This window comes from Mirounga angustirostris, unplaced genomic scaffold (genome assembly GCF_029215605.1).
Source record: "Mirounga angustirostris isolate CCGP_5_RB_7025 unplaced genomic scaffold, mMirAng1.0.hap1 SCAF_1, whole genome shotgun sequence".
Lineage (NCBI taxonomy): Eukaryota > Metazoa > Chordata > Mammalia > Carnivora > Phocidae > Mirounga > Mirounga angustirostris.
The window spans coordinates 207,037,472-207,065,433 of record NW_026991709.1 but is presented as its reverse complement, the minus strand read 5'-3'; the positions used below and the strand labels follow the sequence as shown (position 1 = coordinate 207,065,433).

Genomic DNA, 27,962 nt, shown 5'->3' with positions numbered 1-27,962 from the left:
TTTTGCCTGTAACTGAGGCAATAAAATCTAAAACATCAGACTATTGTAAGGATTGCAGAGATAAACTTCTAGAACACAGAGTTTAATAAACAGCAGCTAACATTAGTATCTTGTGGCAAAGCCACCATGTAAACGAAATGTACATTCCTGCAGCATCAGATTTGAAGATTATGAGAAAAATCTCAAAAGATTCACTGGTAAGCACACGCGTACACGCACATGCACACATACACATTGAAAAGAAACAAAAGCAACACACAATATGCAGGACGATTTTTTTTTTTTTATGGTGCAGGGTCTGTATAACTTCTGAAAATAAGCAAAATCAAACTTGCTGAAGTAAAATATGTAGTAGCAAAAGTTTAAAAACACATGAGAAAGAGAAAACACCACATTCAGGAGGGAGCAATCTCAGTGGGGTGCTGCCAAAAGGAACTAGGACAAGCCCATAGGATCTTCAAACCATTAGTCACAGATCTAAGATGCGTAAGATCCAAAACAAATATAGTCCGCGTTCAGATTTGATCCAACTGGGGATGGATTCCTAAGTGCTTGTTGTGTTAGTTTATGCTATATACACTTAACCTTCCCCACCCACCTTCCCTTTTCTGTGACTTTACCCCTCCCTCCATTTCTGTACTTATCTATGTCTCCAGTGTACTCCCTTTCCCCCAGGTCCGCTCCCTGAGTCAGCTTTGCCCACTGCTGAGTCTTCATTCAGCTTGCACGCTGCTGGCACTCAGGAGGTGCACATTTGTTTCAAGAACGAGTATTTTTCTGTATGACTGAATTATTTAATTTGAAATACAGAAAAAAAATCAACCGAGTAGCCCTTGGGAGATTGGTGCCCCCACACCCAGGGCCTAGAGAAGCCCACAGCCTCAGCTGCCGACTGTGCTGGCTATTAACGGTGACCTCACGGTTCTAGAAGAACTGTTTACGTTTCCAAAAGTGCACTGACCCTGAAGACATGGGGTGAGCAACATGGAGACTGAGAGTTGCTTTAAAATTTTCACAGAAATAGAGATCCCACTCACGTTCAACGTGGGTTCATGAAGCTCTATCCTACTCATCTTCCTCCTCTGAGCTCCCGTGAAATTCTCAGGAGACCATTTTTTTAAAAAAGAGTGGCTTTTTAGGGAGAGGATGGAGGGATGAGTGGGTGGGAGCACAAAGAACTTTTAGGGCATCGAAAATACTGTGATACCAAAACAACGGACACACATCATCACACGTTTGTCCAAACCCAGAGAATGTACAACACAGAGCGTGGACCACAATGTAAACCATGAAGTTGAGGCGATTAGGATGTGTCTATGTAGTTCACTCATTGTAAGAAATGCACCCCTCTGGTGGGGATGTTGATGGTGGGGAGGCTGTGCACGTGACGTGGGGGCAGAGGGTATATGAGAAATTTCTATACCTTCCACTCAATTTTGCTGTGAACCAGAAATTGCTCTTTTTTTAAAAAGGGGGAAGGGGGCAGCTTTAATGAAACGCTTAAAAAAAAACTTGTTTTATTAAAGCTGTCCCCCCGCGCTGTCACCCCACCATGCCTGGCTCCCAGGGGGAATTGTGGCACCTGCCTTGGCCTTCCCCTCCCATATGCCCCTTCCCCAGGGATGGGGACTTCTGTTCATCTAGAAGAGAGCCTGGCACCACCAGGTGATGGGTAAATGCTTGATGGAGCTAGTCTTCCCCAAGGGGTTGGTTCAGGCAAGCCAGGAGCTCCCAAGGATCCAGGACCCCTAACCCACCACTCCTCATACCCAGGGCTCTAGCACTCCTCCATCCCTAAGGAAAGGCACCATATGAGGACAACTGCCCACTTTATTAGCCAGCAGCTGGCCTGCAGGGCTCCCTAGGGCCCACCTTCATAGATCGAACCTGCTACTTGCTACCCTGCCCCTGGGACCTTGGGGCAGGTACGGAAGAGATACGAGGGGTGGGGGTGAGGGGGATGGCCTCACAGAGGCCTTATAAATACAAGGGGGTCACTGGCAGGGATGCTAGAGGGCTGGACAGCTGGGGCTCAGGGAAGGCAGGCTATCCAGGGTGGTCCATGTCACGCGGCGTCCTGTGTCTGTGGGGGCCCCGGTTCGGCGTCCAGGCGGCACAGGGGACCATCATACACCATCTGCAGGTTCACCTTGTGGCCCACCAGCTCCCGGATGTTGTTGATGCCGTATTTGATCATTGTTGGGCTTGGGGGGGGGGGAGGGAGGAAAACAGTTTTAACACTCAGTCAGGTCGTGCTCTCCTCTGATCAGGCCCTCTCTGATGGTTCCCACCTCCTTAAAAACCCAGGTTGTTCCCGGGGCTCACAAGGTCCTGAGTGATCTGTCCTGTCACTTCCCCACCCTCATCTCCTCCCACTCTACCTACTCCCCCTCTCCAGCCACATTGGCCTCCTCCATGTTCTCCAAATACATCACACACATGCTTACCTCTGGGTCTTTGCACTGGGTGTTCCCGCTGCCTGGAACACCCTTCCGCGGATGTGCCCCCAGCTTACCCGTGATTTCACCCGCCTCCGGTCTTTGCTCCGATACTACCTCCTCCTTGAAGCCTTCCCTGACAACCCTGTCTCCTTAGCCCTCCCTACTGTGTTCTCTCTATAGCACTTGCTGGCTGCAGACACACTCTGAACTTCATTTGTTCAATTTACTTATTTGTCTTGCTAATTGCCATCTTTCTCACTGCACTACGAGCCCAGCATCGCAGAGGCAGGGATGTGTGCTGTCCTACTCCTAGCACAGGACCAAGCATATAGCAGACGCTCACTAAAAGGCTTGTCGAATGAAGAACAGACGGATGGGGCTGAAGGTCTGCAGGCCCCCATGCCCAGCAAGTCACCTGTGTGACAGCCAGACACACTAAGTGGCTTAGGCACTCACCGCTCCAGGGAGAGGCCCCAAGCAATGACTGACACGTTTTCGGGGAGCCCCATGGGCAGCAGCATCTCAGGGCGGAAAAGCCCAGAATTCCCGACTTCCACCCACTTCTTCAGACCTATGGGGGTGGGAGAAGGATAGGGCAGGTTGTGTGGATGACACTGGGTCTGGCAGTGGTCTTGGGAGTGGGCTTGGCAGTGACAGGGACCCAGGCTTAGCTGTGGGCAGCCTGAGACATCCCTCCCCATCCCAGTGCCAGGTTCCACCCTGACCTTGGTGGTAGCTGAACACCTCCATGCTGGGCTCCGTGTAGGGGTTGTAGGCCGGCTTGAAGCGCAGCTGGGTGATACCTGGGCAGGGGAGGCGGGTGAGCAGAGGGGTGGAGGATAAGCCTGGAGGCATGGCATCCTCCCATGGCTCCACTAGCACCTCCCACCGCAGCCTGCCTGCCTACCCAGCTTGGTGAAGAACTCCCGCAGGATGCCCATGAGGTGGCCTAGGGTGAGGCCATGGTCAGCCACCACGCCCTCAATCTGGTGAAACTCGGCCAGGTGTGTGGCGTCTAGGGTCTCGTTTCGGAACACGCGATCAATGGAGAAGTACTTGGCTGGTGTGAAGGGCTTCTGGGAGTGACAGGCGGGCCAGGCCCGGGAGGAGGTCAGAAGGTCAGTAGGACGGCCCCCTGCCTCCCCCACTGCCTGGGCTGAGCTGCACCTTCTGGGCCAAGCGGTAGAGGGCACGGGCGCTGGCCGACGTGGTGTGCGTGCGCAGCAGGTTTTTCCGGGCCTCCTCCAGCTTCCACGTGTACTTGTACCTTCAGGAGAACAAATAGGAAGTCCGCGTTGTGGCCTTCAGACCCCCCAACCTTCTCCCCCGCCTTACACTGCAAAGTCCTGGTCCTGCCTCACCCCTGTGAGCCGTAGCCACCCTGAGAGTGGGTCCGCTTGACCCGATGGACGTAGTCCATTGGGAGCTGCAGGGCCTCAGCTGGATCTGGGCAAAACAGAGCATCATCTGGTCAGTGAAGGAGCATTTCTCAAACAGCCACTGCACTGAGGACAGCAACATGTGCAGCTCCCATCCTTGCCACCCACAGCAGCCAGGGGGTGCTCAGGAACACCCAAGTCAGTCACATCCTCCTTCTGCCCAGAACCCTCCATCTCCCTGGGTGTGGGGGCGGGAGGTGGAGACAAAGCTCTCTTTGGGGGCGCCTGGGTGGCTCAGTCGTTAAGCATCTGCCTTCGGCTCAGGTCATGATCCAAGGTCCTGGGATGGAGCACTGCATTGGGCTCCCTGCTCCGCGGGAAGCCTGCTTCTCCCTCTCCCTCTCCCCCTGCTTGTGTTCCCTCTCTCGCTGTCTGTCAAATAAATAAAAATTAAAAAAAAAAAAAAAGCTCTCTTGGCCACCCTGTCCTGTCACTGCCCGTTCCTAGTTGTTCACTCCCTCCAGTCACAGGGCCTCCCAGCTATCTGTGAGCATACCAGGCACATTACAGCCTCAGGGCCTTTGCACAGGCCTTTCCCTCCTGTAACTTTCCTTCCCATATATGGTTCTCTCCCTTACCTCCTTTGGCCTTTACGTAAACAAAGACTTGATTTTAAGTTGACAGCCTCTTCCCCTTTCACGCCAGTTTCCACTGTGTTTACTGCCATCTTGCATTACTGCATTTGCATACGACTCAGGATTTAATAAATATCTATCCCACCAGACACAGGTCTCACCAGGGCAAGGACTTCCTGTTTCATTCAGGGCTGTAACCCAGATGTTTAACAAAGACCTTGGTACACAGGAAGGGCATAGCAACCATTTGTTGCGTGAATGTGTGAATTCTTAAGATCCCTTTCCAGAAACATTAATTTTGGTGCACCTGAAAAGCTTGACACCAAATCCCAGCTCCACCACGTTTAACCTGTGTGACCCAGGGCAAGTGATGTTCCTTCCCTGAGCCCCAGTATCCTCCTTTGTAAAAGAGAGCGAACAGTGCTACTTCCTACAGTCGGCAGGGGAATTAGAACAGAGACTGGTGTACGGTGAGAACTTAGTAAGTTTTGGGTGCCATGACAATGATAACAATGCCATCGTTGTTCCTGGCCAGGCCAGGTAACCGGCAACCCCTGGCCTCCCCTGCCTCGGGGCGGGGGCGGTGGGTGTTAGATAATAACAACCATTGTGAAAAGTCATTCAATTTCAGACAGTACTAAACACAGTAAATGAAAGGAAAAATCGGAAACCACGCTGAAGACTAGAGATGAGGGACTTTTAGAATTCAGGGGGGCAAGGGCATGTCAAGGTGGCCTCTGTGAGGTAACCTGTCGGCAGAGGTTTGACGATCTGGGAGGAGCCAGCCTTGAAGATCTGGGAGAGGATGGTTCTTGGCAGAGAACTGCCCGGCAGCACAGGCAAGGGCCATGAAGTGGGCAGGAGGGGACATGGGAGGAGGTCACAGAGGTCGCCGGGACCAGCTCACACCGACCCGGCTGGCCACGCCGAGAATGGAGTTTATTCTGTAAACTGAGTAGGACACTCCAAAAAGTTCTGGATGGTGCGGCCAGTTCCACCCACCTCGGAGGAAGAAGGTGTCGTGTTGGTCACGCGCCGGGTGCTGCTGGGGCTGGAAAAGTGCATCAAAGTTCCAGAAGGAGCTCTCAATGAAGTTGTCAGTCGGCATCTCTGTGAACCTGGAGGGAGATGCGGCCTGACTGCCCTGCCTGTGCCCAGTGGCTGGGCCAGCCCCACCCCCGGCCCCGTGCTCACCCCATCTCCAGGAAGATCTGCCGGAACTGCGTGCGGACCTTGAGCAGAGGATGCAGGTGGCCGCTGTCTGGGAGGACGCCATGGGCCAAGAAGTTGTACGGCTTGAAGGGCCGGTCCCGCCAGGAGCCGCTGTTGGGGGATGCAAGGTACGTGGGCCTGGTGAGGGCTGTCCTTCCTCCTCGACCTGCCCCATTCCTGGGGTCACCCCCTACCTGGAGATCATCTCTGGGCTCAGCTCTGTCTCCTGCTTGGAGATGCTGGTGCTGAAGGCACTGCCTTTGCTCACCCAGTAGGTCTTCAAGGTCCTGCAGCCAGAGAGGAAGAGGGGATGCCACTGTCACCTCCTTCAAGAGGCTTCCCTATTTCCCAGCTGATGCTGACCCCAACACCAGCCACCAACTCACGCTGCTTTATTTTCCTCCTGACATTCATCATCACCTGAAATCCTCTTATTTAGCCCACACTCACATCCCTCTGTTGCTCACTTACTCGTTTAACAAATACTTAATGAGAATCTACTATGTGCCAGGGTCTACTCAAGGTAATAAGCATACAGCTGAGCAAGAATAGGTAGACTTTTAAGGATTTATTCCATGCCGGCAGGCTCTATTCCACTGAAATCATCCCACTACCTTGTGAAAAAGAGGCCATTTTACAGATGAGGAAACTGAGGCCCAGAAAGATCAGGCGACTTAGCCAAGGTCACACAACTGATAAGTGCCAGAGCCAGGACCTGGACTGGGCAGCCCCCCTCCAGCCTGTGTCCTCATAACCGTTATGCCACTTGGTATCTGCTCAAAGGGTACATCAGCCCTGTGAGAGAAGAGCCCTAGGCCTGCCCAGGTCCCGCCATTCAGTAAATTTCAGACACTGAAATCAGAGCTGTAAAGGAAATAAACACGGCACTGGTATGGAGAGTAGAAGCGAGCAGCTTTTATGGAACTCAAAGGGAGAGGGAGGTGTCAGAATGGCCTCTTTAAGGTGACACACAGGCAGAGGTTTGATGCCCAAGCCTGGCTTAAGGGAAGACCATTCTCGGCAGAAGTCACGGCATAAGCGAAGGCCCTGAGGTGGCATGAGCCTGGCACGAGCTCTTGACAACAACATGGTAAAGCAGAGCTGGGAGGACACTGACAGCACTGTGGCCCAGTCTGGGCGGGGTGACTCCGTCCCCCCAATCACTAGGATCAAGTGGGTGATATGGGACGGAAGGGGAGGGCACCCACTCACACTTCAGTCAGCAGCTTCCTCTTCCTGAGCTCACTCCTTTCCTTCTCACCCAGCTTCTCAACCTGTCCACCCTGGACCAGCTGGAGCCGCCGATGCACCTCATCCTCCACGCTGTCCACCTGCCATGATGACGGGTGTGAGAGGCTACTGAGAGGGCCGGGGGCCCCCCTGCTTGCCTGCCACCCCCACCTGCAGGGACTCACCACTCGGAACACCCGGGGCCCATCGGCTGCACTCTTGTCCACACGGATCCACTTGTTGGACATGGCCTTGCTGAAGCCCACCTTGCCGCTGGGCAGTCGCTGGGGAAGTGAGGCCACAGTGAGCGGAGCATGAGGGCCCCTTTGCCCCATCGCTTCCCTAGGCCTCGCCCCTAGGACCTTACCATGAGCTCGCTCTGGGCCAGGCCCTCCTGGGGGATGCTGCGAAACACCCGGGCCTCATGGCTGCCCTCCCGGGCCATCTCCTCGCCCTCAGCAGTAAGCTCCCAGCGCTTGGTGGAGCGCAGCTCAGCCTCAATGATCTGCAGGGAAATGGGGGAGGGAAGACCCGCAGAGACAGGGTTCAGAGCCAAGCACGCCCTCACCACAGCACTTGGGTTGCACAGCGCCTGAAGCCAGCTTTATTTTTTTTTAAAGATTATTTATTTATTTACTTGACAGAAAGACATACAGTGAGAGAGGGAACACAAGCAGGGGGAGTCGGAGAGGGAGAAGAAGGCCTCCCGCAGAGTGGGGAGCCCGATGCAGAGCTGGATCCCAGGACCCTGGGATCATGACCCGAGCTGAAGGCAGACATTTAACGACTGAGCCACTCAGGTGTCCCTGAAGCCGGCTTTACATTTACCCCACGGTTCTGCACCACTTCCCAGCTGAGTGAGTACCCCTCGCCGAGCTTCAGTTTCCCTTCTGTGACACAACGATAATGACAGAGACGACTCACATCTCCCAGGGTGAAGTAAAGTACTAAGAATGGTACCTAGCAGAAAATTAGTTCTTTCTATTGCTTTTAAACCTGAGAAAGATTTTAAGGCCCCAAGTGAACTGATTCGTCCCCACATTTAACGTGTTTGCATCTCAGTGCCCAGCGTGTCAGCAAAGGGCCTCCAGGTCCCCAATACACACAGGAATCCAAGGCTCCATGATGAGGATGGGTTCAGGTCGTGCACAGAGGAGCAAGGTTGGGTGGGGCCCACGGGACTTAGCTCCCTCTCCACTCTAATCCCCAGCTCTGCTCCTCACTCCCTGTGTGAACTTGGCAAAGTTGCTTAACTTCCCTGAACAAGTTTTCTTATCAGCAAGAGAAAGGTGTGATGGGCTCTACCCCAAGAAGTTTTCTTGAGTAATTACTGAATTAACATATGGAAAGGACATAGACTGTTTCGTTACCATCACTGTGTTAGGCCGAGCCACAATAAATAGCCACTATTTAACCTTCTGTGACCAACACAAGTCAATTTTACATCAACCAAGGTACTGACACCCCACACCCAAGGCCCTCTCTGCACTGATGACCTCAGGCTCTGCAGCCTGAACGCTTAATTTCAAATCCACGTTTGCCTGTTCCTTCTAGTGACACTGATCAAGTTACTGACCAGTGCTCAAGAAGGTGTCCAGTCTGCAAAACGGAGATATCAGTGCTACCATCCCGGGGTAATGACAAGGACTAGATAATGAATAAAGCCGAGACCAAAGTGGGGCACAGAACATGAGCTTGATGAATATGCAGCCCAGTTATGTTTTCTGATTTGTAGCCCCGAGGATCCAGCCTCCTGGGTGGCCCATAGGCCTCTCCGAATCTTCCTCCTATGACTCTATCACCTTTTACTTGTCCAAGTCAAAAAGGCTGGGCTTCATCCCTGCTCTCCCTGCCTTGCCATGAAATCTCCTTTCATTCCCTCTCCTGAATCCTCTCTCCATTCCACCCGCCTCCCTACAACCAGACACCAGGCCCTCTAGCTTGGGGATGTGCCAACCTCTGCCTTCCTCCCCTCACCGCCAGTCCTGCCCCTGCCAATCCTTTCCCAAAGTGATGCAGACAGGACACACATCTGACTGCCTCCAGCTCCTGCCATGGCTCTCCAGTACCCCCGTGAGATAAAGACCTACAAGGCCTTGCAAATTTTGGCTCTACTAATGCCTTTCTACACCTGTTTCCCGTTCCTGCCATTGTTCCCTGGAGCTTTCCTCCTCAGCGCAGAGGCCCGACTCAGCCGTCACCGCTTCCAGGACGTTCTCCTTGACTCCCAAGCCTGGGCCAGCTGTCACCTCTGGGTTCCCTGTACTTCCTCTATCGCTCTGAGAGTACCTGAGTATCTCCCTCATTAGACCGCAACCTCCTCCTTGAGGGCAGCGACCGGGTCTCCCTTGTCCACCATCGTGCCCTCCCTGATGCCTACCATGTCTCAATGGACATTCACTGAGCGCAGAACGTCAGTGCTTCTGGGCTCTCACTTGCTGCCGACTCCCTGCCTGTGCACCCCAGGCTGGACACCCGAAGGGTTCTTCAGCAGGCAGGGCCTTCGGACAAGGGGACTTCAGGTGCAAAAGCGAGGAGGCCCGGCATCACGGATCCGACTCACCTCGCCCAGCGCTTGCAGGCTCTTCACCGCGCCCACAACGGCCTGGTGGTCCACGCCCAGCTTAGCTGCCAGGTCCGCGCTGTCCAGGCCGCCATCGGCCGCCTCTAGCTGCCGGAGCAGCACCTCCGCCACCGGGCCGTCCGCCATGGCTGCTGCCAGCGTGCTCGGCGTGTCCCGCCGGGGCCCGAACAACCGGAACCGGAACCGGCGCCGGGAGAGCGTCGCCATCTTGAGTGTGGCGGACCTGTGGCGAGGCCCAGGATGACGCCATCTTCAGTGTGGCGATTGAAACTTAGAGGGTGGGAGAGACTCAGTGCCCGCCTCCGCCCTAGCTAGACTAGTTGTGTCTGGTTGACCAGAGACGCCAAATGGAAGACCCCCAGGACACAATCGCAGCGGTGTTTTAACTTTCATCTAGCCCCACTTCCAGCAAGTAGGCGTTGTGACCTTGGACTTCCCTCTCTCTGAGCCTAGGAGCCCTCTGCCCTTGTGGGATTCGCTCTTGGCCTGCAGGAGGGCTGTAGGTGGTGGGCTCCAGAGATAGTCATTCCGCTGATACCAATGACTTTTAAGTTTTTAAAGGGAGGCTAGGTAGGGACCATCCCTATTTATAAAGGGGAGAGGGGCTCACCTAATAATATAGTCAAGATAGCAGCTAACCTGTATGGACATCTCGTGTCCTCTGCCCAGTACTAAGTGCTTTGGGTGTGTTACTTCATTTTCTCCAAAACTTTGATGTAAATATTAATATAATCCCCCTTTCACGGTTGTGAAAATGGAAGCTCAGAGGGTGATATGACTTCCCCACGGTTCTACAAGCAGTTGGTAGAGATGGTGTCAGAAACTATAAACACTTCAGATCCCACTCCAATCCCTGCATGCTCTGAGAAGATCAATGTGAGGGCAATAATGGAGCACTGGCCCGTAGAAATATAATGCAAGACACAAATCTAATTATAAATTTTCTAGTGGCAATGTTAAAAACAAAATGGATGAAATTAATTTGAAGAATCTACCAAACCCAATATGTCCAAATTATCATTTCAATATTATAAAATCACTAATGGAATATTTTATGTTCTTTTTTCATAGTAAGTCTCCAAAATCTGATGCGTATTTTACACTTATGACCCATCTCAGTTGGGACCAGCTACATTTCAAATGGTCAATAGTCACATGTGGCCAGTGGAGATTAGACAGTGCAAGTAGATTCTAATCCCATTTATGCCACTTAGCCAAGTCGCTTAATCTTTCTGTGCCTGTTTCCTTGCCTGGAGAGAGGTGATATAAGCCCAGGTCATTGTGAGATTTAAGTGAAATACTGCCCACACACATACGCATACTCGCTAATACTAAATTGAGTGTGGACCATGTGACAAGCACTATCGTAAGCAGAACACCTTTACTCATTTAACCATCACAATTATGTGAGCCTGAAAAGTGGGGTTACTAAGATCACCCGATCCTGACCCTACAGTGAGGTCCTTATAAAAATTCAGTATGTGGATCTACAAGTCCCTTCTTAGCTTCAAAATACTTCCCTTGTCTTAGTTTATTTAATTCCTCCAAGAGTCTTTCCTTCTTTCTGTCACACAGCAAGTAGGTTTTAAGCCTCTTTTGTGCCAGGTGCTACAAGAGACACTGGGGGATGGTGAAGTGAGTAAGACAGTGTCTACCCTCAAGCAGGAAGCACCAAGCTCACGTGTGCGTGACATTATGGTGGAAGGGAGGGAAGTTGGGAGGGTCAGTGGCAGGCCAGGAGTGATCACCCCAAATTGGGGCTCCTCATGAGGGAGTGCAGGTTGGGTGATACTGGATATGTCTGGGGCAGAACCCCAACTTCTCCAAGACTCCCCATTCCTTTTTCTGAGTCCCCACCACTATCAGGGAAGCACCCCTTCCCCCACTCTTTTGCCAGGATTCTCCCTTTCCCGAGTTCACTTCCATGTTACAGGTCCAGGGCCTGTTTGCTTAGAATTTGGGAAACCCCCAGACCTGCTTCCTGCTTCCTGCAGCTGAGGGGGGTGGGGTGGGCAGGGAGATGGTGTCAGTCACTGTCAGTCACGTGCCTCTGGCTTCAGAAGACTCTAGACTCAGGGGTCCTGCCCATCTCCCTTGGACTTTATCTTCCCCACCATCTGTCTCGTTTTTTTCTTCTCCAACGGAACCCCCCTCCTCTCCTCTTCAGCCGTTTAGTTGCAAAAGCCAGGCCGTTTGTGGGAGACCACAGGCAGCGACCCCTTTACCGGCTGCGGGAGGTTTAAAGGAGAGGCTGCAGTTAGAGGAACAACCCTACCAGACTCTAGGAGCCACAGCCAATAGTCACATCTTCTAGCCTTCTAGGCTTCCTACTCTCTGTCCCCGGACAACCCCAACAGCTTTGAAAGCGGTTCTGTAGGGCGACACCTAGCCACGGTTGCTCCTCCTAGCCTCTCAGGGGCTCCTGTGACTTCAGAGGCTAAGTGACTTGCCCCAGTCACACAGCAGCAGTCTGACAGGCTGTCAGGGAACTAGGGACCACTAAGGGCCAGAGAGGAGAGAGCGAGCACTTTACTCGCTAGCCTGCAAGGCTGTGGCACTGGGGTGACGTGAAGATCCAGGGCCCCAGCCTCTGAGCTCTGGTGCCCTTTGCCCCATCCTGGCCTGGGGCGGGGGAGAGCGAGAGCGAGCGCGTCGGAGTGGGGGCTCCCCAGCTGCAGAGTAGAAAGTGGTTAGGAAAACCTTGCCCATACCTCCCGGCAGAGGGATGAAAGAGGTAGAGCTCGGGCAGGGTCCAGGCCCTGCGCGGTAATACCGGCACTCGCCCGCGTTCTTTAAACGCCCAGACCAGGAGCTAAGCGCGCGGGCTAGGGCGGGGTTGGGTCGGGGTCTGGTCACATGACCTGGGCAGAGTGGCTCGAGGCCCCCACCGCACCGGTGGGCGGCCCCCACAACGCGTGGTCGACCTTCATTGGCCAGTTGTGTGGCCAATAGAAATCGGCCATCTGGGAACCCTGCGTTCCGAGGCACAGCCTAACCTGCTCAGACCACAGGGGTCCAATGGAAAGTCAGGGCCGTGGCCGCAGGCCAATGATAAGGTGTAGAGGGCGGGACAAGAGGCCGGGCCAGGTTGGTTTGAGGGGCGGTAGGGTATAAAAAGGCGCGGCCGGCAGTAGCGTCTGTCCCTACTGCAGAGCCGCCGCCGGAGGAGAGGTTTAAAGGGCCCGCGCGCCGCCGCCCCCTCGGCCCGCCATGCTGCTACCCGTGCCGCTGCTGCTCGGCCTCCTCGGCCTGGCCGCTGCCGAACCCGCCATCTACTTCAAGGAGCAGTTTCTGGACGGAGGTAAGGCGTGGTCCCGTCTCGAGGCCGTCCCAACGATGAGGGCGGCCCCTCAGCCTAGATCTGCGTTGTCCCCCTGTAATTACTGCTTAGAGGACCAATACGATGGCCTCCGGGGACGAGAGCCGCAGGCGAGCCTCCCTTCCATGTCCCTGGGGAGCGTCGAGGGTGCAGCGGACTCCTGCGGCAGGAGTTAGGATTCGCTGGAGGAGCCCTTAAGCCATCGAAGGTGTCAAACTAGAGGATGGGGTGGGGTCAGTCAAGGGGTATCTGTTTCCCAGTCCTCAGCAGTTTGAGGCCACTGGCAGATAATTCGGTGGGGAGAGATCAGTACGGCCGCACTGACCTAACCCCTTTGATCCCCTAGACGGGTGGACCGACCGCTGGATCGAATCCAAACACAAGTCAGATTTTGGTAAATTTGTCCTTAGTTCCGGCAAGTTCTACGGTGACCAGGAGAAGGATAAAGGTAAGGGCCTGAGGCGGGTGGGTGTTCGGATTCAGGAGGACTTCCTGGAGGAAGCCCTGTACACACACAGCCTGGGTATCCCCACCAGCAGAGCAGGGGGGAGGAAGGGGCAGTCCTCTGTGTCTCCAATGCTTAGGAGCCCGGGAGGTTGGGGCTGAGCCATGACCTCACTGTGGTCTCCTGCTAGGGCTGCAGACAAGCCAGGATGCCCGCTTTTACGCTTTGTCGGCCAGATTTGAGCCCTTCAGCAACAAGGGCCAGACACTGGTGGTGCAGTTCACCGTGAAACACGAGCAAAACATCGACTGTGGGGGTGGCTACGTGAAGCTCTTTCCAGATGGTCTGGACCAGACCGACATGCATGGAGACTCTGAATACAACATCATGTTTGGTGAGGGGCCCCGCCCTGGTGCTGACCTTTGATTCGTTAGAGGGAGACTGAAATCTCAGGGGTTCCTTAAAACCCCCGACAGGTAGTTTTGAGAACACAAAAAGTACTTATGTAGTTAAGGCTTGTCTTTGCAAGGAAGGCTGAGAACGTTGCATTGTTATTGTTGGTCTGAAACTGTTAGTTTATGGGATTTTCTGTAGCTATTTCCTGATATTACAGTGAGGGCATTAAATTCTAGAGCCGGTTTTTGTTTTTTTGTTTTTTTTTTCCCTTTTTAAAAGGGTCCACCTTTAGCTCCCTAGAACCAATTGGGGTCTGATTCCTGTCCTGTGACCCTTTACAGACTTGAATTTAAGAACCAAGTCTTCCTTTGTGAAGGGGAGCTTTGCAATGGCAGGCAGCTTCTTGCTCTAACTGAATCTGCTTTTCACCTAGGCCCCGATATCTGTGGCCCTGGCACCAAGAAGGTTCACGTCATCTTCAACTACAAGGGCAAGAACGTGCTGATCAACAAGGACATTCGTTGCAAGGTGTGACTGGGGGTGGTGACAAATGGCTGATAGGGGAGTCTCAGAGGCCAGCCTGGTGGGTGGGGCCACTCATCTCCCACCCTCTTCAGGATGATGAATTCACACATCTGTATACCCTGATTGTCCGGCCGGATAACACCTATGAGGTGAAGATTGACAACAGCCAGGTGGAATCAGGCTCCTTGGAGGATGATTGGGACTTCCTCCCTCCCAAGAAGATAAAGGATCCTGATGCTTCGAAGCCTGAAGACTGGGATGAGCGGGCCAAGATTGATGACCCCACAGACTCTAAGCCTGAGGTTGGTGCTTGGGCAGAGGCTCCCCACATGGAGGGTGCAGAAGGACAGCTGGGTTGCCCGACCTTTTTGTGTACCCTCAGGACTGGGACAAGCCCGAGCACATCCCTGACCCCGATGCCAAAAAGCCAGAGGACTGGGATGAAGAGATGGATGGAGAGTGGGAACCACCTGTGATTCAGAACCCTGAGTACAAGGTGAGCCTGGGGCTCTGAGCAGGGTGGGGGGTGCACAGTGGGGAGCACACTGACCTCCACTCAACTACTGGTTCCCTTCCCCTTCTGCAGGGCGAGTGGAAGCCCCGGCAGATCGACAACCCAGATTACAAGGGCACTTGGATCCACCCAGAGATTGACAACCCTGAGTACTCCCCTGATAGCAACATCTATGCCTATGAAAACTTTGCTGTTCTGGGCTTAGATCTCTGGCAGGTGAGACATAGAGGGGATTCCTGGAGTACTTCAAATGTTCAGGGTCATCTAGGAAGAAAAAGGGGTAGTAGCATTCAACCCCAGGTAGATCTGAGCCCACACTGGTGCTTTTCCTGAAGAATTTCCTGGTCTGTGTTCATGGGAGTTCTCCCAGCACCCACTTTGAGGTTTTGCTTATTATGTGCCAGATACCTTTCTAATAAGTTCCTTTATGCAAACAAACGTATTTAACTGCCCTTAACAGCTAGAAGTTGGTTAGATAACCTTGTTAGAAAATTAGTTTTAGGGGTACTTGTTTGACTCGGTAGAGTATGCAAATTTTGATCTCACAGGCATGAGTTCAAGCCCCACATTGGGAGTAGAGCCTACTGGAAAAAAAAAAATAACTACTAGAAAAAATTAAAAAAAAAAATTCCATTTCGGAGGAACCTAATTTTAGTTTTATTCACTGATAAACATTTTCTGCCTAGAATGGTGCCTCGCATGTAGTGGGTACTAGGAAAATATTTGAAGAGACTGAGAGAGACCCTATTTTACAGATGAAGAAATCAAAGGGCATTGTGTAGTTGTCATGGGAACATTGGGGGGGGAGCTTGTCCAAGGCCAGGGACATCTGATGTCCACTCTGACCACCTCTCCATCCATCCTCCTGCCCCCAGGTCAAGTCTGGCACCATCTTTGACAACTTCCTCATCACCAACGATGAGGCATATGCAGAGGAGTTTGGAAACGAGACCTGGGGTGTCACAAAGGTGGGACCAGGGTCTGGTCCTGGGCTTGGTGGGTAGGCAGGTGTGGTGGGTGGGGCCAGTCCCTGAGGTGTGTGGTCTATGTGCAGGCGGCCGAAAAGCAGATGAAGGACAAGCAGGACGAGGAGCAGAGGCTAAAGGAGGAGGAGGAGGACAAGAAGCGCAAGGAAGAGGAGGAGGCAGACAAGGACGATGAGGAAGACAAGGACGAAGATGAGGAGGACGAGGATGACAAGGAGGAAGAGGAGGAGGAAGATGCTGCCGCTGGCCAGGCCAAGGATGAGCTGTAGGGGCCATGCCACTGCCTCTAGGGCTGGACTGAGGCCTGAGCGCTCCCGCCGCAGAGCCGGCTGCGCCAAATAATGTCTCTATGAGACTGGAGAACTTTTCATTTTTTTCCAGGCGGGTTCTGATTTGGGGTGGATTTTGGTTTTGTTTCCCCCCCTCCTTTTTTTTTTTTTTTTTTTTCTAAACTGGTGTTTTGTCTTTGATTCTCCTTTAGTCCTTATTCCTGACCACCTCTTTCTTGATTGACATCTTTGCCTTCCTCTGTCCCTTGTTCTCCCCAGATCCCTTAGTTCCCCTCCAACCTGAGGGGGCAGGGGAGTGTGGAAGAGAAGCCCCAGGCCCAAGATTCCATCTGCTTTCCTTCCTGGATCCCAGAGGGGGGCCGGAGAAGAGGGTGGCATCCCCAGCCCCCAGCACTGTGGAAGAAGAGGGCTCCTAGGGCCTGAGCTCTGACCCCCACCCACCACCTCCCTTTTTCCCCTGCTCCCAGGACTGGGCCACTTCTGGGTGGGGCAGTGGGTTCCAGCTTGGCTCACACTGAGAATGTAAGAACTACAAACGAAATTTCTATTAAATTAAGTTTTGTGTCTTCCTCCTGTGTCTCCTTCTGGGGGAGGTGACTCTCGAGTAAGGCTCATTTTCCAGCGGCTAAAGTGTTGGTTGAATGTCTCATAAGGTTCCAGGGCCTGTTGTTTACCCCCACAACCTCAAACCAGTGAGAGAAGAGTGATGGTTCTAAGTGCCATTACAAATACTCTTTATATTAACTCATTGAGTCTTTGCACCAAACTGGTGAGTTTTGTTTCTAGTTCCTGTTCAGTTTGATGAGGAGGTTGAGCTCCTGAATTTAAGGAGTAGGGCAGGGCTCTGAACCCACACCGTGGCACCATTTCATACCATCCATTTTACACTCAACCATATCTACCTCTTAACTGTTAATGAGCAAGACTACATAGAACGATTGGACCATTTTAAACGTTTCCATTTTTTTTTTTAAGATTTTATTTGACAGAGACTGCCAGCAGGGAACACAAGCAGGGGGAATGTGAGAGGGAGAAGCAGGCCTCCCGCCGAGCAGGGAGCCCGATGCAGGGCTCGATCCCAGAACTCTGGGATCATGACCCAAGCTAAAGGCAGACATTTAACGACTGAGCCACCCAGGTGCCCCTAAACTTTTTTTAATACTAGTCCGTATTAGAAGCTATTCCTTCTATAATATAGGCAGAGAGATGGTAAATAGCACTGTTGGTGGTCTTTGAATTCTTAGAGGGAAAGAGATGGCCCCAAGGAGGGTGCAGAGATGATAGACCAACAAGGTCTAGGGCCCCTGAGGCTTAGCCCATCTCTTGGGGTCCATGAGGCTGCCCCTGAAGTTCAGTAGGTGGTCTGGAGCTCATATCCCTTGTTGCAGGAGAGAGGCAAGAAGCCCTCAACAGCCTGGCCTGTGGTGGGAACGTCTAGGCTCTGCCTGCGCTGAAGGGAAACAACAGGACCCTGGTTACAGTTGGGCAATGGGTGAGGTGTCAGGTAACTGCCTGGTTCTGGGCTTGAGTTGAGTGCTTGAATGGAAACTAAAGAGCAGGTTTGGAGGCAGGTAATGGTCAGTTCAGGATGGGAGGACCACCACCCAGTAACTGGGAGATACTCTCAGCCTTGCCTCCATCCAGTCCCCCAAAGCACCATCTTCATCTTTGGCCAACTAATCCTTCAATTCCTTGTTCGGTGGATGGGCCTTCATGCTTCCCACCTGTGGCCTGTGGCCCAGTTCCACCCCTCTGGGTAGCCTCCAATTGAATTGGTGCATCCAGGGAAGTTTATGGAGAGAATTCTGTATTCAATGTAGGGAGGCCTTGAAGGGTGACCGTTTCCTTAAATACTTCTGGGGTCAGACTGGGGATAGTGGGGTGAACACAGTGGTTGGGGTAGGAGCAGCAGAGAGGTGGGACACCCAGGAGCTACTACTCTACGTTCATTCCAGAAATCCAGTTCTCCCTCAGGAATGAATGAGGTCCCAAGTTGGCCCCCTAGCCCTCCTTCCACGGCCAAATGTGGTTTTTAGAATTTTCATTTTTTTAATTACTTGTTGGTGACCTTTTGAGTATCTTTTCCAATCTTGAGTAAGGGTTCCTATGAGAGTGGCCACACCAGAACAAAACTCATTTGGTAAACAAAAAAAATGAAACCAAAAAAATACAAATATCTACAAGTACATGAAAAATTTTGCTCAATGTAATCAACAGAAACTCTTAAGGGCATGAAAGGGGGCATGTCGGAGCCATTTTGTGGCCGTACGACGTCACCGCTAACGGGCATGGCGTCACTCAGGAAGCCACGCGATGTGTACATGTGTTGAAGGAGACGCTGCCTCCGGGAGACTAGTTTAGTCTGCGCATGCCTGGTCAAAGGCCTCCCTCTTGCGCATGCCCACCAAGGCTAAGGTGGCGCGCGCAGGTCACGTGCCTGGTGGTCGGCGCGCGCACCGCCTGCCCCGGAAGCGGTCGCCTCGCGGCGCGGCTGGGCGCTAAGATGGCGGCGGCGTGAGTTGCATGTTGTGTGAGGATCCCGGGGCCGCCGCGTCGCTCCGGCCCCGCCATGGCCGTCACCATCACGCTCAAAACGCTGCAGCAGCAGACCTTCAAAATCCGCATGGAGCCTGACGAGACGGTGGGAGCTGGACCGGAGCCCGGGGGTGGGAACGACGGGTGCCGGGGGTGGGGGGGATGGGGGGGTGGGGGCGGGGAGGACGGCGCGGGCAGGGCTCTGCCCACCCCTTCCAGCCTGCCTGACTTTCCCGAACCTCCGTTCGGTTCTCGGCTCAGCCCCCGGCGACTCGTGCTGATGGCGCTTATGGGCCGGTCTCCGGACGAGGCCCCACCCCCGGGGCACCCATCAGGCCCCAGCTCCAATGTCAGCGCCCTCGCGGGTCGCGGGAGCCGCAGGTTCAGATTCCCGGCCGGGCCACGCTCTCCGGGACGGGGACTCCGAGTTCCCAGCTTTGCAGGCGTCTCAGGACGTTGGTGGCCGAATTTGGGAGTAGTGACCAGGAGATGCCGAGTGGTGACGGCAGTGACGGTGATAATGATAATAAACGACCTGAGTTTCAGTGGTCTGTGTGTGCTGGCGGTTTGTTCTTTACCAGATGCTGAGCGATTGTTATCTTACTAAAGATGCAAAACAGACTTACCACTTGAGCATTCTTGATTCTTGTACTCCATTTTACAGATGTGGAAATTTAGGAATTAGGGAACTTTGCTACAGTCACAGAAAGCAAGTAATGGCAGAACGGGGATTCAAATTTGGTTTTGCCTCATGTGAGAACGCATAGTCTAAACGTTGCGCTGCATTTTTAGCTGAAAAGAGGCTTATGACGTAACAGACATATTGAATGTCTATGTGTTTGGCACTCTTTGCACAACTATCTCGTGAAGGAGACACTGAACTCTATGTGTTGTAGAAAAGGAAGCACTCATATTTTTCGATCAGTCCAAATATTTGAATTTGGGCAAACTACTTAATCTCTCTGTGTTTCTGTTTTCTCAAATCTAAAACAGGGCTATTGATATCTACTTTATGCAGTGGTGAGGCTTTAAAAGTGATATGTATGCACTTAGGTTAGTATTGTCCGTATAAGATGCTTTTGGCAAAAACCAAGCACTGTCAGCAGTGTGGAATGAAGAATCTTATCTCCCTTTTATTCTGTTTAATTTTTCATCATATTTTAATTATCTGAAGTTATATTCGTTTTCTCTTTTCCTTTCATTAGCGTTACCTCCGCGGAAGCAGGGACTTGTGTTGAGTTTTGTTCCTTGTTATATGCTCAGTAGCTAGAGTAGCGCCTGGCGTGAAGTGTTCAGTAAACACTCTGTTGAATGGTAGGATGAGCAAACAAATTCGAATCTGGCGTGGTTGATTATGAAGCTTAGCTTCTCTGCCATTGAGGCTTGTAGCGGCCCCCCCCCCCCCCTAAAAAAAAGAATCTTGAGGTTTGCAATGAGTGTTCCTCTCCTTCCAGGTGAAGGTGCTGAAGGAAAAGATAGAAGCTGAGAAGGGTCGTGATGCCTTCCCCGTGGCTGGACAGAAACTTATTTATGCTGGCAAGATCCTGAGTGATGACGTGCCCATCAGGGACTATCGCATTGATGAGAAGAACTTTGTGGTCGTTATGGTGACCAAGGTGGGTGAAGGGTGCTGGTTGGGAGGGTGGGTGAATTAGCTGGGGAGCTGACAAAGAGCCAGTGTGCCCGGGAGAGATTAGCTGTGAATAGGGTGGGGCTGAGATGGGGTGTTGGGGCTAGATAGGGGTATTGATGCCTGCTCCTTTTTCTGGGTGTCACAGGCCAAAACTAGCCCAGGCACCTCAGTACCCCCAGAAGCCTCACCCACTGCTGCCCCGGAGTCCTCCACATCCTTTCCTCCGGCCCCTGCCTCAGGCATGTCGCATCCCCCACCTACTGCCAGAGAGGACAAGAGCCCATCGGAGGAATCAGTCCCCACGACATCCCCGGAGTCCGTGTCAGGGTAAGGCCAGGGAGCAGAAGCCCCAGCTTGGGCCCTGTCCTCCCAGCACCTTCCAACACATACATGTTCCTGCATACTTGGGGGAGGGCAAGCCGCCAGAAGCCAGGGTCCGATTTCTCTCTCTTGAATTTGCAGCTCTGTTCCCTCTTCAGGTAGCAGCGGGCGAGAGGAAGACGCGGCATCCACGCTAGGTGGGTGGGTGGTCCCCAGGGCAGAAGCAGTTGGGTGCCCCAGCCAGCAGCTGGGCCTTGTGTGGGTGTGGGAGGGCCTGGGAGCTACCCTTCCCCCTCCTTGGTGACCCAGGCCTTGCTGCTCCCTCCACAGTGACTGGTTCTGAGTATGAGACGATGCTGACAGAGATTATGTCCATGGGATATGAGCGGGAGCGGGTCGTGGCCGCCCTGAGAGCCAGCTACAACAACCCCCACCGAGCCGTGGAGTATCTACTCACGGTGAGGTGGGGCTGCTCCCTCCTGGGGAGGCCTCAAGGGAGTACATGGGCTTACGTGCCCTGATGGGTGGTCAGGGAGGCCCAACCTGCCCTCAGGAGCGTTTGGGTTGTGGTTCCAGCCAGGAAAGCCTTCCTGGAGGAGCCTGGACATGAGTGGTGGGGTGGGTCTGTGGAGGGCAGGGCCGAGGCCTCACCCGTCTTCTGCCAGGGCTGAGCATGCAGAAGGGAGGCAGTGGGCAGTCTGTGCATTAGAACTAAATAGGACCCCTGACAGGGAATTCCTGGGAGCCCCGAGCCAGAACATAGTTCTGTCCAGGAGAGCCAGGTGTCGGAGCAGCCAGCCACAGAAGGAGGTGAGTGGATTGGGAGATGTGCATGTGGGGTGTCTGGTGTCAAAGTGTTGGGACTCCCCCACCCCGAGCTTCTGGGAGTCCAGCATGGTGTCTGAATACACACCTTTCTCCTGCCAGCAGGAGAGAACCCCCTGGAGTTCCTGCGGGACCAGCCCCAGTTCCAGAACATGCGGCAGGTGATTCAGCAGAACCCGGCACTATTGCCTGCCCTGCTCCAACAGCTGGGCCAAGAGAATCCTCAGCTTTTGCAGGTGCGACCCTGGGGATGGAGGGAGCCAGGGCCCCAGAAAGCTAGCCTGGCCCAGTGTGTTATGTGGGAGTCCCTCTGTATTTGGAAAGCAGGGCTAATGACAACCCCCTCCTGTTCTATACAGTCTAATGCTCTGCCTGGTTTCATGTCATTTTCTCAAACACCTCGTGAGGTGTGGGTGGTGTTGTCATTGTCCCACAGAGGAAGATGCCAGAGGTCTGGAGCAGTCTTGGCAGCTGGTATTGTGTGTGTCTGCCTCCAGCCTCTGGGTCCTTTGCTCTGCCTTCTGGGTCTTTCGGCTCTGGCTTGGCCTCATGTACAGTTAGTGCATCCTCAGTGTCCACGGGGTTGCATGGCACCACCCAGGACCAGTGTGTCCCAGTTGGCTCTGGGACCACGGTGCTCAGCAAGGCTCCATTCTGCCCTTGAAGGTTCCTGTGCAGAGGGGCAGTGGCTCCTGGGTGTGACAGGGTTTTCTGGATCCTCTGTAAAGGCCTGCCTCTCCTGGTTTAGGGCCTGGCGTCCACTGCTGCTGCACTTCTCAGTCTCTTATGCTGCGTCTTGCTTACCTTCTCTGGTGTTACAGGGCTCAGGCTGCACGCCTTCACTCCTCTTCTGTTTAGTGTTCCCTCTGTATCACCTTGAGTGATGATGTTCCCCCCCCAGATTGATGTAACCAACCTGAAACTCCAAATGCCACGCTTATCCATGGCTGACTTGACACAAGCATGGAAATGCTTTGTAGGTGTCTTAAGGCTTCCGAGCAGATCCTCCTCAGCCCTCCCCATCCCTGCAAAGACCAGCCTGGGGTTGCTTGAGCCTCAGGCCCTGTGCACCTGCTGGGGTTGTCCATCACCTGTCTTGCCAGAACATCTCACTCAGCCCAGCCCTGCACTCAACCCCTGTGGCTGCCACCTCAACTCCCACCCAGTTCCCTGGCAGCCACCCCCCAGGCCTTGGCCTCTGCATAGCCCCCATTGTCCATTCTCCACCAGGAGCCAAGTTCCTGAGAAACCACTTTTTGAGGTGAAGTTAAAGTCAGACGTACGTAAAAGTAGAGTTGTAGAGAGTTGTAGAACCCCAGATGTGCAACACCCAGATAAATTAGTCTTTTTAAAATGTACACTGGATCATGTCTTGCTTTATTTAACTATCACTGTGGTGTCTTTTCATACTAGAAGGCAATAGAAGAAAGCAGGTCTGGTCTTTGCCTTCCTCTCTTTGTTTTGTCCCCCTTCTGTTGTTTACTTTGTTTCTGCCACATGGATCTTCTGTTTTCTGGGATTTGTCAGGTGCATTTTTATCTCCAGGCCTTTGCACTTACTGTTCTATCTGGAGGGAACTTCCCTTCCCATCCTGCAGATCACAGGCTCCTCTTTCCTGGCCTGCAGGATTTTTTCTAGTCCAGTGTTTGCCCTACTGTATGCGAGGCCCACTATTTCTATTGTAAATAATTACCCATTTATTTGTTTATAGCCTGTCGCCCTGCCCTGGAACATCAGCTCCACCAGGACAGGGCCTGTATCCACTACTGTGTTGCCGTTTGGCCAGAATGGGCACCCTCTAAATACGTGCTGAGGGAATGAAAAAGCAGGGCTGTGATAGGGACCTGGTGGGGGCGGGGTGGGTGGGCATCAAGGGCTGTGGGTCACAGTCTCTTCCTGTCTCCCACAGCAAATTAGTCGGCACCAGGAGCAGTTCATCCAGATGCTCAATGAGCCCCCCGGGGAGCTGGCAGACATCTCTGATGTGGAGGGTGAGGTGGGCGCCATAGGTGAGGAGGCTCCGCAGATGAACTACATCCAGGTGACACCACAGGAGAAAGAAGCTATAGAGAGGGTAAGAGGCCTGGCTGAGGGGTGACCTCCCTGATGGGCAGGGCCCTGAGGCCGTGCTGATACCCATCCATCTTCCTGCAGTTGAAAGCCCTGGGCTTCCCAGAGAGTTTGGTGATCCAGGCCTACTTCGCTTGTGAAAAAAACGAGAACTTGGCTGCCAACTTCCTTCTGAGTCAGAACTTTGATGACGAGTGATGCAGGGAGGCCAGGCCGCCCCCCAACCTCCCCACCCCCCAACTCCACAAAAGTTTTATAAAAGAAAAAAATATATATATATTCATGTTTATTTAAGAAGTGGAAAAAAATCAAAAACCTTAAAAAAAAAAACCACCCCGATTTCCCACCCTCCTCAAGTGGCCCCCATTCCCATCTTGGCCTGAGAAGACCTAGGCCAGACAGCTGTCCCCCATCCCCCGCCCCAGCCCTGCCTGCTCTAAGAAACTGGCAGGACTGGAGGCGACAGATGGGCCCCTCTTGGCCTCTGTCCCAGCTCCCTGCAGCCAGATGGAGAGGCGGCTGCTTGCTTCCCCCTCCCCCGAAGAGCCCCTGAGACCTCCCCCCGCCTTCTTCCAGGGTGAGGGGAAGCTGGAGCCCCAAACCTTGATCCTCCATTGGAGTGCCCCAACCTTTCCATCTGGGGTAAGCACTCAGAGGCTCAAGGACCGCCCCCCTCCCCAGTCTGGCCTGCATCCCTTCGCCGGAGAGGAGGCCTGGTTTCTCCTGCCTGGGGAGGGGGTAACACCAGAGCTGCTCTGGAGGTCAAGGCCACCCCCCCACCCCACCCCACCCCCCGCCCCAAGGACAGAACCGTGTCTCTGATAAAGGTTTTGAAGTGAATAAAGTTTTAAAAGCCAGTCCTGTGATGTGTGCCTACTGGGGCTTCCTGCTCCAGCTTGTCTGTGTCTGGGGGCTAGTTGGGCACAGGTGAAATGGCCGTGCTGAGAAGGGGGCAGAGTGGTCTGTCAGCCTCGGCAGATTGGGGCTCCCAATGTCTCCACACCCCCCTTGAGGCTATCTCATTCCCAGGCAGTGGGCCCCAGCCCCAACTTAGCTTTGGAAGGGCTGCTTCTCCCTGCCCCCCACCATCACCACCACAGTCTGTTTTGGCTACATTTCCCCCCCTAGTAATCGGCTAATTACCGGAGATTAATGTTGGTAAACAGAAGCCTTCTTCTCCTCTGCCATCTGCTCCTCCATTATTTCCCCATTGCATCCCCCTTCCTCCCCCTGAAGCCCCAGTGAGTCGGCGTGGCCTAGAGTCCCTGAGTGAGCAGAGCCAGGAAGGATGGGTGGGGCATTCCCTGGCCCCAGGTGTTGCGGGGCCCCGGAAGGGGCGTGATGAGCGCGGACACACAACTGTGCAGGGCCAGGGCTGTGGGGCAGCAGATTTTATTGGGAGAAGCTAGCTCAGGACCTGGGTGCCACGGAGGCTGCCGAGTCTGGGGTCGCAGCAGCAGCCAGTGCAGCAGCTCGGGCCTCCTTCTTCTGTCTTTGTTTCTCCTCCTTGAGGCGTTTGCGCTGCTGCTTCTCCAGGTCCTGCAGCAGCTCCTGGAAGCGGGCACTCCTCGGGTCCACATGGTAGCCCAGGCGTTCCTGGGCCTCAGCCTGCAGCCGGGCCCGCCGCTCCTTGTCTGCCTGCTCCTGTTCCCTGCGCTCCTGCCGCTGCCGCCGCCAGGTCTCAATCATCTGTGGCATCTTGGCCATTCTCTCTGCAATGAGCTGCTCCCTGCAGGGGGGGGTAGAGGGATGAAGACAGCAACACGCAGCCAGAAGAGGAGCACCCGGCCACCCACAGCCCAGCACCTAGTCTGCCCACATTACAACTCCCCCAACTCCCCCAGTGGAGATGAAAAACTGGGAAGACTTAGGGTGGTCATTAAAACTGTCAGGAGAAGTCCCAGACAAGTGAAGTAACCGGAGAGATGAATTAACTTGTGTGTGGCCTTGAGCACAAGAGAGCTAACCCCCTTAGGAGGAGACCCCAAGTCAACTCAGCATTTCACTGAGCCATCCGAGAGCTGCACACCATATGGCCATTCCCACAGCACACTCTTTCATCCTGCAGACATCACTGAGCACCTACTGTATGCCAGGCCCAGTTGTAAAGGCAAGAAATGGATTGGACCTTTCCCTCCAATCCTGTAAGTTTGTAGGTGCCAGTCACAGCCCCATTTTAAGGATTAGAAACGTCAAGCTGAAAGATCTACCCCATGGCAGGGTTATCCAACTAGGATGGGACAGAGACTGGGGTTCACATTCTAGCTCCAGTTTACTGCCTGGGTGACTGGACAAGTGACTCCACAAACTCTCAGGCTTCGGGTTTTCGTCTCTTTAAAATGAGGGTGATCCCCTCTTCCTCCTAGAGTTATTGTGAGGACCAGAACAATGAAAAGCAGGAAAACGTTCGGCCTCCCCCAACGTGCCTGCCCTCCAGGAAGTGGCACCATCCTGCTGTTCCTGGGCTTGCATTCTCCCAAGTCTATCCTTCAGACCTGTCTCCAAGTCCGACCTCTGCCCTTGACTCCAGGCCCCATCACCTCCCACTCTTCCCCAGCCACACTGACCTCCTGGTAGTCCCTTAAAGCATATTCCTACCTCAGGGTCTTTGCACCAGCGGTTCCTTCTACCAGGAACACTCCCTAAGATCTCCCCGTGGCTATGTCTGGTCATTCCGGTCTCTCAAGGATCAAGTCCTTGGGTTCCACCCACAGCCCACCACCTAGTCTGCCCACATGAGGTTCGAAGTCTCACAAACCAAAGTCGTTCTCTGGCACCCACATTTTTCACCCAATTTTATCTTCCTAATGGTCCACTGCCGCCATCTGAGATTATCTTGTTCTCTGCTACGTGCTCAGCACCTGGGACAAGGCCTCGCGCACTGGAGGTCCGCAGCCCACAGCCCCGCGCCTACCCGACCGCACACACCTGGCCTGACGCTTCTGCTCCTCCGCCAGCTGCTGCACCCGCAGCGACTCCTGCATGGCCGCCAGGCTCGGGCACCATTCGCGCTCCTCAGCCTCCAGTTCGCGCAGCTGCTCCCGCGACGGCCATAGCGAACCGGCGGCCACCCCGGAGGCGGCGCCGTGCCGCGCGAACTGCTTGGCCGCGTAGCGCGGCCCCAGCTGCCAGCGCGGCGTCAGCGGGTCGTCCGGGTCCGGCCACCAGGGCCCTGGCGAGCGGCGTGGGGGCGGCGGCGCCCGGTAGCCACGGGAGCCCCGGCCCAGGACCGCCGGCAGCCCGAGCAGGCTGCGCGCCCGCCGCACGGGCACCGCCATCTTGGCTGTGCGGGGTCCTCGCGGGCCGGCCGGGCTGGCCACGGCACTGCCTGCGCGCGAGGTCCGACGGCAGCCTGGGCGGGGCGAGGGGCGTCCCTGCTGCCGCAGCTCCGGGCGGGGGAGAGAAGGGGCTGATAAATGCTTTATACAGGGGCGCCTGGGTGGCTCAGTCGTTAAGCGTCTGCCTTCAGCTCAGGTCATGATCCCGGGGTCGTGGGATCGAGCCCCGCATCGGGCTCCCTGCTCGGCGGGAAGCCTGCTTCTCCCTCTCCCATTCACCTGCTTGTGTTCCCTCTCTCGCTGTCTCTCTCTGTCAAATAAATAAATAAAATCTTAAAAAAAAAAAAAATGCTTTATACATCTTCAAGTATAATTTAAAATTTTGTTTTAGCAGGTATTTATTAAAATCTCAGTAAAATTTAATTTTATACATTTAAAGTAGCATTTGATTTTTTATTTCCAAAATTTAAATGTCCAAATTTTAAACCACTATTTATTTAAAAATTTAAATATTCCTTCAGTTTGAAGTTTAATCTACATATTACTTTATATTTTATTTTTACATATTACTTTATATTTTAAATATTTAGAATCTTTTAAAGACGTTCGTTAAAATACTTAAATTTCATTTTAAATACTTGAGTATTGTTCGTAACATTAAATATTTTTTATGCTTTATTTTATGCTTTTAAATTAGATTTTTAATATCTCAAGATTTTTATTTTAAAGAATTATATAAGAACCTTACCTAGACAATTTTAAATATTTAAATTTCTACTTAACAGTATTTAAAGTTGTATGATTATTTAAGGTATTTATGTAGAAATTTTATTTTAAATTTTATTGTAAACATTTTGTTACTTTATGCCTTTTCATTTAATTTTTCATATTTAAAAATGTTTAAAATGTTTGATCAAGGTGTAGCAATTAAACAGTATTTTTTAAAAAACAGGGTTTCAACCTTAAAAAGGAAGGAAATTCTGTCTCATGCTACAACATGGATGAACCTGGAAGACATTATGCTGAGTGAAATAAGCCAGTCACAAAAGAACATATATCATGTGATTCCACTTATATGGGGTCTTTGGAGTAGCCAAATTCATAGAGACAGAAAGTAGAATGGTGGTTGGCAGGGACAGAGGAGACAAAGAATGGGAGTTAGCTTTTAATGGGGACAGAGTTCCTGTTTGAGAAGATGAAAAAGTTCTGGAGACGTATGGTGATATGGTTGCACAACAATGTGAATGTGCTTAATAGCACTGAACGGTACACTTGAAAATGATTAAAATGGTATGATTTATGTTATATATATTTTATCACACACACACACACACACGAATTGCG

General features: G+C 53.0%; 4 protein-coding genes across 5 annotated transcripts; 2 read left to right on the top strand and 2 right to left on the bottom strand.

Annotated features, from left to right (window-relative positions):
• Window positions 1-66: 66 nt before the first annotated feature.
• On the bottom strand, window positions 67-9,656 carry FARSA (phenylalanyl-tRNA synthetase subunit alpha). Its single transcript, XM_045862919.3, has 13 exons — window positions 9,461-9,656; window positions 7,265-7,402; window positions 7,083-7,181; window positions 6,880-6,998; window positions 5,862-5,954; window positions 5,650-5,778; window positions 5,458-5,573; window positions 3,803-3,887; window positions 3,609-3,708; window positions 3,349-3,517; window positions 3,167-3,244; window positions 2,898-3,012; window positions 67-2,204 (listed from the first exon to the last, which is right to left on the bottom strand). The coding sequence occupies exons 1-13, from the start codon at window positions 9,605-9,607 to the stop codon at window positions 2,066-2,068; spliced, it is 1,527 nt and encodes a 508-aa protein (XP_045718875.1). The 5' UTR covers window positions 9,608-9,656; the 3' UTR covers window positions 67-2,065.
• A 2,950-nt stretch (window positions 9,657-12,606) lies between these two features.
• CALR (calreticulin) lies at window positions 12,607-16,525 on the top strand. Its single transcript, XM_045862918.3, has 9 exons — window positions 12,607-12,782; window positions 13,147-13,248; window positions 13,436-13,639; window positions 14,075-14,169; window positions 14,259-14,468; window positions 14,549-14,662; window positions 14,753-14,896; window positions 15,556-15,648; window positions 15,735-16,525. Exons 1-9 carry the CDS (start codon window positions 12,692-12,694, stop codon window positions 15,933-15,935), a joined length of 1,254 nt encoding a protein of 417 aa, XP_045718874.1. The 5' UTR covers window positions 12,607-12,691; the 3' UTR covers window positions 15,936-16,525.
• Window positions 16,526-16,667: 142 nt separating this feature from the next.
• Window positions 16,668-24,197, top strand: RAD23A (RAD23 homolog A, nucleotide excision repair protein). 2 transcript variants are annotated; one of them, XM_045862915.3, is made up of 9 exons: window positions 16,668-18,597; window positions 19,946-20,107; window positions 20,270-20,451; window positions 20,587-20,642; window positions 20,776-20,903; window positions 21,177-21,255; window positions 21,376-21,506; window positions 23,180-23,344; window positions 23,425-24,197. In XM_045862915.3, exons 1-9 carry the CDS (start codon window positions 18,526-18,528, stop codon window positions 23,536-23,538), a joined length of 1,089 nt encoding a protein of 362 aa, XP_045718871.1. In that variant the 5' UTR covers window positions 16,668-18,525; the 3' UTR covers window positions 23,539-24,197. The 2 variants fall into 2 exon arrangements, with proteins under 2 accessions (XP_045718871.1, XP_045718870.1); XM_045862914.3 differs by having other exon boundaries at window positions 21,373-21,506.
• Window positions 24,198-24,716: 519 nt separating this feature from the next.
• Window positions 24,717-26,666, bottom strand: GADD45GIP1 (GADD45G interacting protein 1). The gene is made up of 2 exons (XM_045862917.3): window positions 26,269-26,666; window positions 24,717-25,069 (listed from the first exon to the last, which is right to left on the bottom strand). The coding sequence occupies exons 1-2, from the start codon at window positions 26,616-26,618 to the stop codon at window positions 24,751-24,753; spliced, it is 669 nt and encodes a 222-aa protein (XP_045718873.1). The 5' UTR covers window positions 26,619-26,666; the 3' UTR covers window positions 24,717-24,750.
• Between the last annotated feature and the right edge of the window lie 1,296 nt (window positions 26,667-27,962).